The 12,607-nt window shown below is 58.4% G+C and overlaps 1 protein-coding gene across 1 annotated transcript in view; it reads left to right on the top strand.

The window, feature by feature from the left end:
* Positions 1 to 12,607, top strand: part of SLC4A1 (solute carrier family 4 member 1 (Diego blood group)) — a 28,695-nt gene that overhangs the window by 8,494 nt on the left and 7,594 nt on the right. The window contains exons 3-11 of the mRNA XM_029912253.1: positions 3,395 to 3,572; positions 4,444 to 4,579; positions 5,157 to 5,298; positions 5,724 to 5,805; positions 6,293 to 6,477; positions 7,988 to 8,198; positions 8,899 to 9,114; positions 9,284 to 9,432; positions 10,144 to 10,338. Of these exons, the coding sequence (XP_029768113.1) occupies positions 3,395 to 3,572; positions 4,444 to 4,579; positions 5,157 to 5,298; positions 5,724 to 5,805; positions 6,293 to 6,477; positions 7,988 to 8,198; positions 8,899 to 9,114; positions 9,284 to 9,432; positions 10,144 to 10,338 (1,494 nt within the window). The remainder of the gene's footprint in view (positions 1 to 3,394; positions 3,573 to 4,443; positions 4,580 to 5,156; positions 5,299 to 5,723; positions 5,806 to 6,292; positions 6,478 to 7,987; positions 8,199 to 8,898; positions 9,115 to 9,283; positions 9,433 to 10,143; positions 10,339 to 12,607) is intronic.

Below are 12,607 nucleotides of genomic sequence, written 5' to 3'. Positions count from 1 at the left end.
AGGCAGAGCAGGGGGGGAGACCCTCCCAAGGGAACAGGCAGAGCAGGGGGGGAGACCCTCCCTGGGGAACAGGCGGAGCAGGAGGGAGACCCTCCCTAGGGAACAGGCGGAGCAGGGGGGGAGACCCTCCCCGGGGAACAGGCGGAGCAGGAGGGAGACCCTCCCCGGGAAACAGGCGGAGCAGGAGGGAGACCCTCCCCGGGGAACAGGCGGAGCAGGGGGAGACCCTCCCCGGGGAACAGGCGGAGCAGGAAGGAGTCCAAGGCAGTAGGCCTGTTTGCTTTATAAACACACCCGGTACAGTTCTGGGACAGCTGCTTTCCCAGCCATCACTCAGCCGCTTCATGACAGTTCAAAGCCCTTTTTTCCTGGGCAGCTGGGACAGTTCATTTCCAGTTACTGCGGCAATTTCAGACTGGTCTGAACTGCCCCTGTGCGCACGGAGCTGGAGGCAGCCGGTCTGAGCAGGGCGCAGGCAGCACCCAGTCCCCCAGTTTGACTGGCTGCCAGAGCTGGGTTTGCTTGGTGGGTGCTGGTGCTGGGGGCTCATGCCTGCCTGGAATGGGACGCCGCTTTGCTTATGCGGCAGCCGGCAGGGTAGAGCTCTGCCAGCACTTGAGGGCGGTGGGGGGCAGGTGAACTGGGTTGGGGGTGGGGAGATTTCACCCCTTTCTCTCTCCTTTTTCTCCTTCCATTTCTGGGCCTTTCCTGCAGAACCAAGAGGCTCTGATCAGACTTGGGAGGATCGTCACTGGGATTTAGTGCCCTCAGCCACCCCTTCCAGGAGTGCAGACACCAGGCCAGGCCAGGCCGTGGAGAAATCCCCTGCATGAACCCTGGGCAGGCCAGGCTGGGAGCTGGAAAGCCAGAGTGGACCACAGGGTCTGTCTGGGTCCAGCAGTTGCATAAAAAAATCCCCTTTCTATTCAGCCCAGCCCAGCATGAAATCACATCCAATTCCCGGCCCAAGGAAAAATAAGAAAACGGAAGGGTCTTAGAGAGAGTTAGACATAGAACAACGAAAACTCGGTGACGCTGCCTTGGTGACGGGAGTCAGGGAGCATGCTGGGAATAGACCAGCAATACCCCTCTGCAGCGACTCACGCCTCTTGCTTTCCCAGGTGTTCAGTGGGGAGCCACGTCCTCTGGGTCCTACCCTACAGCGGAGGGGTCAGAGCGCCTCCGAGTGGCTGCAGGAGTACACAGCCTGATTCTCAGCTGAGGATCAGGTCCAGAGAGTTTGCATCAGACCTGGGGGAGGGGGAAGATGGGGCAGAAAGGAGAGATGATACCGCTGGGGTGAGGGAACACCCCCGCCCTGCTGCCGACCCTTCCTCCTACTTCAATCATGTCCGCTCCTCTCACTCACTCTGAAACAGGCAGCAGATCTTTCTCCCCACCATGTGTCCAGGGCGGTGTTTGTTTCCCCACCTAGCTCCTCGCTCTACCTTCCAACAAAGCGGAAAGGCCACACATTTTAAATTAATACAAGGTCATACTTGTGTACCCAAGGCCTAACTCACCTGTGGAACTGACTGCCACCGGATGTCACTGAGGCCAAGAACTCACCGGGAGTTCCAAAGGGATCAGGCATTTCTCTGGATAACATGAGCACGCACCCTTACGTTGCACATGGACAAAGGGTGCCAACGCTCCTGCTTCAGGCCAGAGCCAGCCGCTAAGGCCAGATTTTCCAAAGAGCTCAGGGCTGGACTTTCCCATATAGGCACCTAAATAAGAGCCAAAGTTTACAAAGTTCTCACCACCCAGCATGCACCTGGGCTCAGCTGATTAGAAAATCTGGCCCGAACCGCTTGGGGATTGGGAAGAACCCTGGACAGGTTCTCCCATGACAATCAACTAGGGAGTTTCTTGTGCCTTTGCCTGAAGCCACCAGCACTGGCCACTGGCTCCTAGACGAATCCGCCCTGGCTATCCCGGCGGACCTATCAAAGCCACCACAGCCTGCGTAACATAATCATTAGCCAGACTTGTCTCCCCATGGGCTCTTCACGGGTCCACCTCATTCAGAATCTCCACCCCAGCCTTATTGCATTGTTAGTTCCCGCCCTCCGGAGCCATCAATTAAATCACCCGCTGTTACTTGCCTAAACCCAGCTGAGGGAAAGCTGGACTCTGGGTTCTTTTTAATACCTGGCGAGTTGCTCTCTCCAAGTTTTGATCTTATGGGGGATCAAATCAGTCAGGGATTGAATTCTAAGGAGAGCTCTGTGCCTTCCACCTTTTGGGCTTGATACTGGGGGCAAAAGGGGCATGGGAAAGTCCAGGCTCGCATGCCCCGCAGCCTCCCGCTGCAAATGAATCCATACACTGGAATAACGCCATGAGCCCAGAAGGCATCGGGTTCCTGGGGCTGATTTGCTATGGACTCCGAGGCGAGGGGTGCACTGGCGTTTAGGGAAGTTGATCACCTCCCAAGGCCTGGATGGGCTCAGCTTGGGGTGGGTGTGTAGCATTGGGCACTTCCCAGCACTGCCGGGGGGGGGGGGAAGGAGGGGATTAGTCTTTGTAAGCTTGTCCCCATGTCTGGTCCATGTCCTTGTGGTGCTAACCTCCCTGCCCCACACCCCTACAGCTAGACCTCGCTGCAGCTTAGAGGTTCATGGGACCTCGAGTTCCTAGGGCAGGGGGGAAGGGAGATGGATCATTGCATCCCCTTGATGTAGCTGCCTGAAGGCACCCAACTCCCCTGGGCCGTCCATGGGAATCGGGCACCTGACTCTTCTTTGGAAAGATCCCCTTTGCTCTGCTCCTGTTGCGGAGCAGGGCAGGGGTGGAGGGGCATCCCGTGTGTGGGACCCCAAATCTGCCCAAGGCTGCCAGGACTATGAGGACTCAGTCAGCCACTGGCATTGCTTAGATAGAGTCAGACTTACGCACTGATGCCCGTGAGAAGTGGTCCAGGAAAGGGAGCCCCATGGAGTGCTACAGTCCCAGTGAGGGGTGGGAGTGGGGGGAAGGAGGGAGTGGGACAACTGAGCCAGGCTGCATACATAAGCAGCCATAAGAAGCGGTAAATTGAGTGGGACTAGACTGAGTCCCACACCAGGAGGCCACCCCCAAGGAGGAGAATGGGGCATCCCAGCTGCAGAACCCAGAGATTGCACGACATGTGCACAATCTATGCCACTGGCCTCTCATTTTGACAGCTTTAGCGGGTGGAGATTGGGTTGTGGGTGGAGCCTGGGAGAACTTTGCAATCCTCCCTCTCAGAGCTACTGTTTCAGGCTCTCTGCATACTCAGGCAGGCATCAATCACCACACGCAGGCATCAATCGCCACTGGCGTATTGGGGATGTTCTGGCCACTTCTTTGGCTTCTCATCCCAGCCTGCTCTCCAAGGGCTGTGTCCCGTCCGCTCTTCCCTTCCCAGGCATATGTGGAGTTACAAGAACTGGTCATGGACACAAACAACGAGCTACGCTGGATGGAGGCCGGCCACTGGATCAAGCTGGAGGAGGACTTTGAGGAGGCGGGGCACTGGGGGAGGCCACACCTCTCATACCTGACCTTCCGCAGCCTGCTGGAGGTGCGCAAGGCCTTCACGAAAGGTGAGGAGAGGGGCAGCGGCGATCAGAAACAACAGTACAGAGCGGCAGGGGGGAAGAGGAGAAATGAACGGTGAGCCAGTGAGAGGAAGATAATAAAGAGCCAGGAACAAGGGAAGGAGTGAGGGAATGGAGCAGGGGTGACCTAGGAAGAGTGAGCCAGATCTTGGCCCTTCGGTTTAATATTATGGGTAGCATCCGGATGATAGTTGTCAGTGGCGTAAGCGAGAAGCATGACACCTATTGCACTGGAGAGACACATGCTTACACCAGCAGCCAGTTTGGCCCCGTTGATAGGAAATGTTGCACCCAACTGGCCAGTGAGCCCAATATCCTGCCGCCACCAGGGGCTAGCGCCAGCTGCTTCCAAGGGAAGTTCAAAGGCTCCAGTCACGGAACCTGGAATAAGTTGGGAAATTCCTTCCTGACCCTCATCGGCCAGTAGTTGGCTTGTGCCCTGAAGCAGGCGGGTGGAACATGTTGTGGGGGCGGGGGATAGATACAATGGTTTGGTAGGTTGGAGAGCGGTGGGAACTGGAAAGGAAAGAGAGAGACTATGGAGTGAAAGCAGAGAACAGGGCCAAGAAAGGATCGACCCAGAGGGCTTGATGCTGTCGCTCCCTGCACCTCTGTCCTCACCTACTCCCGGGCAAAGCGCTACCGGAGGCACCCAGGCATTGCACCTCCTTTGCAGAATCGGAGCCAGAGGGAACAGAGAGCATGTGAGACGCAGCGTGAGAGAAGAAACAAAGCGGGAGGGAAAGGAGGTGGTGGACAGAGACGGGGAATCCCATGCCCTGGGTGAGGCAATGACTAATGGCTTGAGCAGGGAGGGAAGACTTCAGCCATAGTGACGTCTGCCCGTCTCCCCCAGGCACTGTCCTACTGGATCTGCCTGAGAAGTTCCTGGCAGGCATCACCAATCAGCTGATAGACCAAATGATCTATGAAGGGCAGCTCAAACCACAGGACAGAGAGGCGTTCCTGAGAACCCTGCTGCTGCAGCACAGGTACTGAGTCCTCTGCCGCCCGGAGGTGCTGGGGTCTTGACGTCTTTCTGGGGGAGCTGGGAAAGGAGGGAGTCCGAGGGCGCTGGGGGAATCCCAGCATCCTGGCTATTCCGATGGGGAGTGTTTCATCCTGCAGTCCCCTTTGCACAAGTGCCAGTCCCATTTACACAGGTGCCAATGATGACGCAATGTGCAAGATTGTGGGAAGGGGGGGGGGGGGGGAGGAAAGGCATTGGGAGGGCTTTGCCTGGCCACACATCCCCAGATACAACAGTCTTCTTCTGCTTCCTTTGCTAAACCGTGCAGCACTACCGGGTGCTGTTAATCAGCCGCCGTGTCCCATCCCAGAGGTGGATGCATTGCAGTAGCTGGTGAAGTGATTCCTGGGGGTGTTTGTAGTACTGGAGGTTCCTTTGCAATGAAATAATCAATATTAATTTATTAATTAGGATAATTAACAATTATTTGGTCAATGGGATGCAGGGAGGAGGAGGGGTAGAACAAACCCCTCCATCTGCCTGGGCAGTGTCTCCCCCAGGGTGATAAGGTCTGGGTTTTTTCCTCCCTCTTTCTGCAGCCACCCAGATGGGTCTGAATCCATGGGGACCCTTTCCCCAGGCCAAATGGAACGAAAGGACACCAAGGACGAGGTCATGTCCCAGCCTCTCATGCAGGAATATCACCAGATCGAGATGCAGACGCTCACGGGCACGGAACAGGCAAGGAGACGGTGGGAATGGGCCCCCAGCTTGAGAACCTCAGGACAGCCATTTATGGGGGTGTGTGGAGCAGCAGGGGACAGAGGGACCCACCAATAGCATGCGTCTGCACGGCCTCATGCATCATCCCAGGTTGCAGCCGGTGGAGTCCCACCAGGAGGGAACTGGGTCTGTAGACACCAAGAACCTGAGGCTGAAATGCAAGCACAGTAGGAGCCCACCGTGTGCAGATAGAGGCTGCAGCTTCTGGAGTGAGGGCATCTCAAGGGGGGTTGCTCTCTGGTCCAGCTGGGGACGTGAGCCGTGGGCATGGCTACAGGTGGGCTCAGCAGTGCGATGGAGAGAAACGCGGCTGATGACACCCCTGTGCCCTGGCGGGGGTGGCCCCCCGCGGGATGAGAATCTCTGAATTTGCATCTCTGCAGGAAGGGCCCCGGGGGCACGCCTTCAGTAAGCAGCTCCTCGAGAAGATCCCAGAGGATGCCGAGGCCACGCTGGTCTTCGTAGGTGAGCACGACCCTCTCCTGGGTCCCCTGTGGCTCCTGAGCCGTGCCACATGCCCCTTGCTCTCCACCACGGGAAAGGGGCTGAGCAGGAGGCGAGATCCAGGTGGCTGCTCAGGAACCAGAGGTGCTTGGAGCTGGGCATCAGGATCCAGCCGGGCAAGACCAGCTGTGGGAGGGGAGATGCCCCTCTGCGCGTGGCAGAGGCTGGCCTCGGCGGGCGGGGAGGTCCCACGTTCTGGCTTTTGCTGTCTCGGGCGCTTGGGCAGCTTTCTCTGTGCCCAGCCGAAACGCTGTTTTGCTTGCGTGTCTGGCTTGATGGAACTTCGCTCACTTTGCGCCGTCTCTCTTCCTCCCTCTCTTTCCCCTCCTGCTCTCTTTCAGCCTCTCCGTTTTGTTCCCTTGCCCCGCCCCCACCCTCCAGCCCCCTCTGCCTGCCCTCTGTGCCAAGCCCCGCCAGTGACCCCCCCGCTATCCCGTCCTCTCTCCAGGCCGCGCCGCCTTCCTGGATCACCCCACCTTGGCCTTCGTGCGCCTGAAGGAAGCGGTGGAGCTGGACTTGGTCCTGGCGGTGCCGGTCCCCGTGAGGTTCCTCTTCATGGTGCTGGGACCCGACTCCCCGCAGATCAGTTACCACGAGATCGGACGGGCCGTCTCCACCATGATGGCAGAAAGGGTACGGCGGCCTCCCGGGGACTGGGGATCTGTGCCCATGACACCCCCAGGCAGCGGCTCCTCCCCCGCAGCTACATCCAGAATAGGATATCAGGGCCCCTCATCCTGCTCCCCGGCAGCCACATCCGGCCCCGTCTCAAACACGCGTGTTAAAGGCCTTTGGCCTCCCTGCTCAAGGTGATGCCTCCATCCTAGCCAGGGGGAGGCATTGCAGCGCTGGAGGGGAAAGACTTCGCCTCCTGCCCTTTCGGGGTTGGAGTGAGGAGCCCACATTCTAAGGGCCTGATCCCAAGCTCATGGAAGTCAGTGGGGGTCTTTCCATCCGCTCCAATAGCCTTCGGGACAGCGCCGTCGGGAGGTGCTGGGTGTCGTGACCCAGTTCGCTCACCGCGAGGCACTCCCTCGTGGCCGGCCGTGGGGTAGCAGCTCTCTCGCTGGGCTAGCGCCCCCGGACGATGGGCACGCCGACACTGCGGCCGTCTCTCTGTCCGTCACTCAGCCCTCTGGCCGGGTCCACAGCTTCGGACCCGCCCTTCCGGGAGCCCGGGCAGCAAAACGAAAAGCCTCAAAAATGTCTTTAAACACAAACAGAAACCCTCCCCCTTCCCTGGGACTCTTCCCCGGCCTGTCTTCGGCTCAGCCTGCCACCTCTTGCTGGGCTCCATCACCCCTGCAGTGGGTCTGTATCCCCCTCTGCCTCGGGGCCGGGAGAGGAACCCAGCCTCACCCCCTACTCTGGGCTCTGGCCCAGGGCCGTGTACGCAACCGCCAGGTCTGTTCCTCTACTTAAGCTGTGGTTTTCTCTGGGCCCCTTCCTACCCAGCCTCTCCGTCACTCCACCTTGTCCAGGGTCTCTCCCAGGAGAGCTTTTCCAGACCGCCTGAGCCTAGTTCTCACTCCAGCTCCTAACCAGAGCGGGGCTTTGTCACCACTTGAGCCTGGCTGCCCCTCTCCACTGCAGGGGCCATCTGCCCGGTATGGGAAAGCGCCTGAGTCTCCCCAGGTGGGGCTCATTCAGCCCAGAGCAAGCCACCGTGTTACAGGTGTAAATACCTACGTGGATCTAATCAGCTGTTCTAGGCCCTCTGACCTGAGGCCAGGTCTGCACTATAAACGTATAACGACGTCGCTTAGGTTGGGAAAAATCCGCACCCCTGAGGATGCAGCTAGACCGACCTAACCCCTGGTGTAGACAGCGCTCTGTCGCGGGCGGGCTCCTCCTGCCGACACAGCGGCTGCCTCTCGCGGAGGCGGGTTAACCGATGGGAAAAGCTCTCCCGTCGGCGGCAGAGTTTTCCCTGACGTGTTAGCTGCACCGGCACAGCGTTTTCAGTGTAGACCTGCCCTGAGCTGCTGTAACGGGATATAGGGCAACAGGGAGCCCAGCTGGCCAGATGGTTCAGAAGGGCCTTCGCTCACTGACGCCCCCCTGTGATGGAGCGGTCCCAGGGGTCTGCGGTAGGCGTGCGGGGAGTCTCGCTGCCCTCCTGAGCCTCCCTCTCCCCTGGCAGGGGTTCCGTAGGGACGCCTACCTGGCCGAGGAGCGCCAGGACCTGATAAAGGGCGTGGAGGAGTTTCTGGATTGCAGCATTGTCCTCCCGCCCTGCGAGATCCAGAACGAGCGGCTCCTCAGGAGCCTGGTGCCCATGCAGAAGGAGCTGCTGCGGAAGCGGTACCTGCCGGACGAGAAGAAGCCGGAAATGAAGATCTTAAAGGACTTGGGTATGTAGGGCACAGTCTGGGGGGCAGCATGTAGGTTCTGGAGAAGCCTCTTGCCCTAGCCCCTGAGGCCCCCGGCCTGCGCCCTGCTGGGGATGGCTGCCACTGAAAATAGAAGCAACGGGACCCCTGAGTAGGACAATGGAGGTTCTTCTACCTCCTGCAGGCCAAAGCCACCAGCCTTGGTCCCTGCCCACGATGGTCCTGCCAGGCCATGGGAAGGATCCTTTGGGAGGGGGATGCATGAATGGGGCAGCGCTGGGGGGGAGGTGGAGGTTTATCGGGGAGCAGCGTGGCAGGAACCCAGGGCTGAGGAAACATGGATGCTGAATCCCAGTGTCCGCCCGGGGCAGGGGTGGTGGCTCGGTGAGCCTGACACCGAGGACATGCGGGGGGGAGCCCCATTCTCCGCCTAGGAGAGGGCGGCACCTGGAGGTCAGGGTTTGCAGGCTGGTGCTGAGTGAACATGGAGCTGAGCCCCGATTGCTCTGGAGATGGTGGCCCCTTGGGGCCAGGTGTGGGGAGCCTGCCAGCAAGTGGTCATGGGGGACTAACACCCCCTCTCAGCCCGGTGGTGGGTCACGTTTGGGGGCTCACTGGGGGAAGCCCAGGAGAGAGTGAAGACAGAGGCTGAATTTCCCCCTCACTCCAGGCGTTACCTCTCCACCCCAACCTGGCCACCGGTGCCTTTGTCTCCCTGCAGATCAAGGCCTGGCAGACAAGGCCCTCGAGGAGGAGGACGACGACCCACTGCGGCGGACCGGCCGGCCCTTCGGGGGCCTGGTGCGGGACATTAAGCGCCGCTACCCCAAATACCTCAGCGACATCAAGGACGCCCTCAATGCCCAGTGCCTGGCCGCCGTCATCTTCATTTATTTCGCAGCCCTCTCCCCCGCCATCACCTTCGGGGGCCTACTGGGTAAGTGGGACCCAGTTGCTGGCCCCCAGGGAATCAGGATGGCTCCCTGGGGCCCCTGCCCCATAAGGCAGCCCCAGGCCCCCTCTGGAGAGTGCCCCAGTGGGGTCGGGGGCTCCCTGGCCCACGGGGGTCCCCGTCCCTCTCTGCTGACTTGCACTGTTGTTTCTAGGGGAAAAGACAAGCAACCTCATAGGGGTCTCGGAGCTGCTGATCTCCACAGCCGCGCAGGGCATCATCTTCTGCCTCCTCGGCGCTCAGCCCCTGCTGGTGGTCGGCTTTTCGGGTCCCCTGCTGGTCTTTGAAGAAGCCTTTTTTAAGGTAGGTGCCCTGGTTCCCTCCCCCCCCCCCCCGCCCTGCATGTGCCCCCCCGACCTCCCTCTGCAGCTTGTGTGGCTTTGCAGGGAAAGGTGTGGCAGGTCCAGCTCTCCCCCCCCATGAGGTCCCCCCGGCTGCCTTATACAGCCCGTCCCCTGGGGACCAGCTCTCCAGTGCCTGGGGAGTGGGCGACCCATGATTCCACCTCCCAGCTTCATACCCACTCCCCCTGCTTGAGGATCACTCCAACCTGATGGAGCACAAACCCATCCTTCCCAGCAGGAGGCGCTGCCCCTTCCTCTCTGGGGCAGCCCCCATCCCCGGCACCACCGGAGCCATGAACCCATGTACGAAGCAAAGCCCAGTAGTGCCCAGCCGTTGGGAAGGAGGCCAAGCAGGGTCCCAGGCTGGATGGCAGGAGGGCGTGGGGTGGGGTGGGATAGTGGGGAGAGAGACTGGTCTGTCCGGGCTGAGCTGGGCTGCTAGCAGGAACTGGGGTGAAGTGCGGGGGAGAGAAGGACAGAGTCTCTTGGGGATCGGGGTTGGGAAGAAGAGTGTGAAGGGTTTTATGGGGGCGGGGTTGGTGGGCCCAGGCCCTGTCTGGTCTCCGGTAGAAGCGGAGATGAGGCCAGCTGAGGCGCCACGGGAGGGGAAGGAAAAGGACCACAGGAGACTCAAAGCCTGCTTTGCTTCCCCCTTTCCCCTCGCCCCCAGTTCTGTGAGAGCTACGGCATGGAGTACATCGTGGGCCGGGTCTGGATCGGCTTCTGGCTCATCCTCCTGGTGCTGGTGGTGGTGGCCTTCGAGGGCAGCTTCCTGGTCCGCTACATCTCCCGCTACACCCAGGAGATCTTCTCCATCCTCATCTCCCTCATCTTCATCTACGAGACCTTCGCCAAGCTCATCACGGTAACGGCGGGGCAGAGGGACCACACCGCAGCTCAGTTCAAAGAGGCTTTATTGCTGTAGTAAGCTAGACATAGGTTGCCCAAGAGACAGACTGCTGGTATCTGACCTGCCCAGGGTCAGATACCTCCTGAGTGGGTTGAGTCCCTTTGTCCGCTGTGTCCATCCCCAGCCTGCTGGCAGGTTGCTCCATTGGGCTATGCCACCTCTGCCCCCCTTCTCGTTGTTCCTAGAGCTGGGCACCATTTTCCGCAGAGTTATTTGCATCTCTGTGTGTCACATGGGCGATGGTGCATCAGGCAATACACGTGGGATAGGAGGTGATGTTTACATTCATTGCACACGTGTGTGCACGAGTGTGAGGCTGTGTGGGTAAGGGGCTTGTGTTGGCAATAGTGTCCGCATGGGTGAGTTCAGGTGGGGTTGGGGAATGTCTGCTTGTGTCTTGTGTGTGTGTGTGTGTGTATTTGTGCACGTAAGCCATATGTGATTGCAGGTGTGTTGAGGAGCTGTTGTAATGTTTTGCACGTGTGCATAGGTGAGTGGGTGATTGTGCATGTATGAAATATGGGGTGGGGTGCATGGTTGTGTGATTTGGGGTGGAGTTGCACACATGTGTGGATATAATTCATAGCATCATAGGACTGGAAGGGACCTTGAGAGGTCATCTGGTCCAGTCCCCTGCACTCATGGCAGGATTAAGTATTATCTAGACCATCCCTGACAGGTGTTTGTCTAACCTGCTCTTAAAAATCTCCAATGATGGAGATTCCACAACCTCCCTGGGCAATTTATTCCAGTGCTTCACCACCCTGACAGTTAAGAAGTTTTTCCTAATGTCCAACCTAAACTTCCCTTGCTGCAATTTAAGCCCATTGCTTCTTGTCCTATCCTGAGAAGTTAAGAAGAACAATTCTTCTCTCTCCTCCTTGTAACAATTGTGTTGGTGGACAGGATTACGTGTGTTTGTTGGGTCTGTCTCTGGGTGGGTGGGTGGAGGGATGCACACGTCTCTAGGGATGTGTAACAGACCCGGATGTGATTGTGTGGCTACAACATGGCTGTGGGTCCATATGACTCTGCGGGTCTGTGCGTAGCATGTTTGCAGATTGCATGCGTGAGTATGTAATGCATTCATGTATAAGGTGTGGACGTATGGGTGTGTAACAGACCGGCATGCTGATGGTGTCTGTGCGGTATATATGCATATGTTTGCCTGGTATCTGCATGCAGTACGCGTGGGTGGGTATGTCTAAATGAGGAAAGTCAGGGGCTTTTTACACGTGCCAGCTAACATGTTATCACCAAAACAGTTTACTGCCTTGTGTAGCCAGTGCTAGTCGTGTTTAACCACGTTAGCTGGCTGTGATCAGCCTAGCCTCTTAACCGGGACGGTCCTTGCCGGCTGCAGGCACTAAGTGACCGCTCGTTTTCCTGCTCTGGACAAGCCCTTTTTGAAACCCTGCACCTGGATGATTGAGTTGGGATTGGTCCTGCTTTGAGCAGGGGGTTGGACTAGATGACCTCCTGAGGTCCCTTCCAACCTTGATATTCCATGAAGCTTTGCTGGCATCTTCGCCACATTTTACTGACCCGTTCAAAAAAATAATTTGGTCACAGGAAGTGAGGTCACATAGACACGGTTTCCATAGAAACCCAGAGAGAGAGAGAGAGAGCAACAGTGAGCAAATGGGGGAGAGAGAAAGATACAACAAGAGGGGGAACTAGGAGAGAGATGGAGATGGAGCCCATCTGATAAGCTGCTTTTCCTCCTCCGCCGCCATTCCGTGCCTCGGTTTCTCCCAGGGATGCTAGTTCTAGGCTGCAATGTGTAAATCCCAGCTCCAGTTTATGCTGTGGGAGACACCCCCCCCCCCCCAGGAATTTACTGGGGCTCCAGAACAGCCAGGTGCCCCAGGGTCTCAGAACCCCCCACCCCACCGTAGCACGGCGCAGGCTTTGCTGGTTCTGCCGACGGGTGGCTTCTCGGCCTGTTTGGGCAGAGCCGGCGGTGGCTGGAAACCGCAGCGGGCGGGGGAGGAGAGGGATCCAGCTGTGGCAGCTTGTCCTTGTTGGGTGTCCCCTGAGAGCATGGCTGATTCCCCGAGAGGAGGCTCTTTTCAGCTTTACACACACACATATCACACAGAGAAATCGCACAACTCACAGACAGATGGGCACAGTCACAGAACACATGGACACACACACACACACACATCACCTGGACACAGAGAGACACACACACATCACCTGGACACACACAGACAAATCA

This window comes from Terrapene carolina, unplaced genomic scaffold (assembly GCF_002925995.2).
Source record: "Terrapene carolina triunguis isolate 2854851 unplaced genomic scaffold, T_m_triunguis-2.0 Scaffold193, whole genome shotgun sequence".
Classification (NCBI taxonomy): Eukaryota; Metazoa; Chordata; order Testudines; family Emydidae; genus Terrapene; species Terrapene triunguis.
This window is presented reverse-complemented; position numbering and strand designations above follow the sequence as displayed.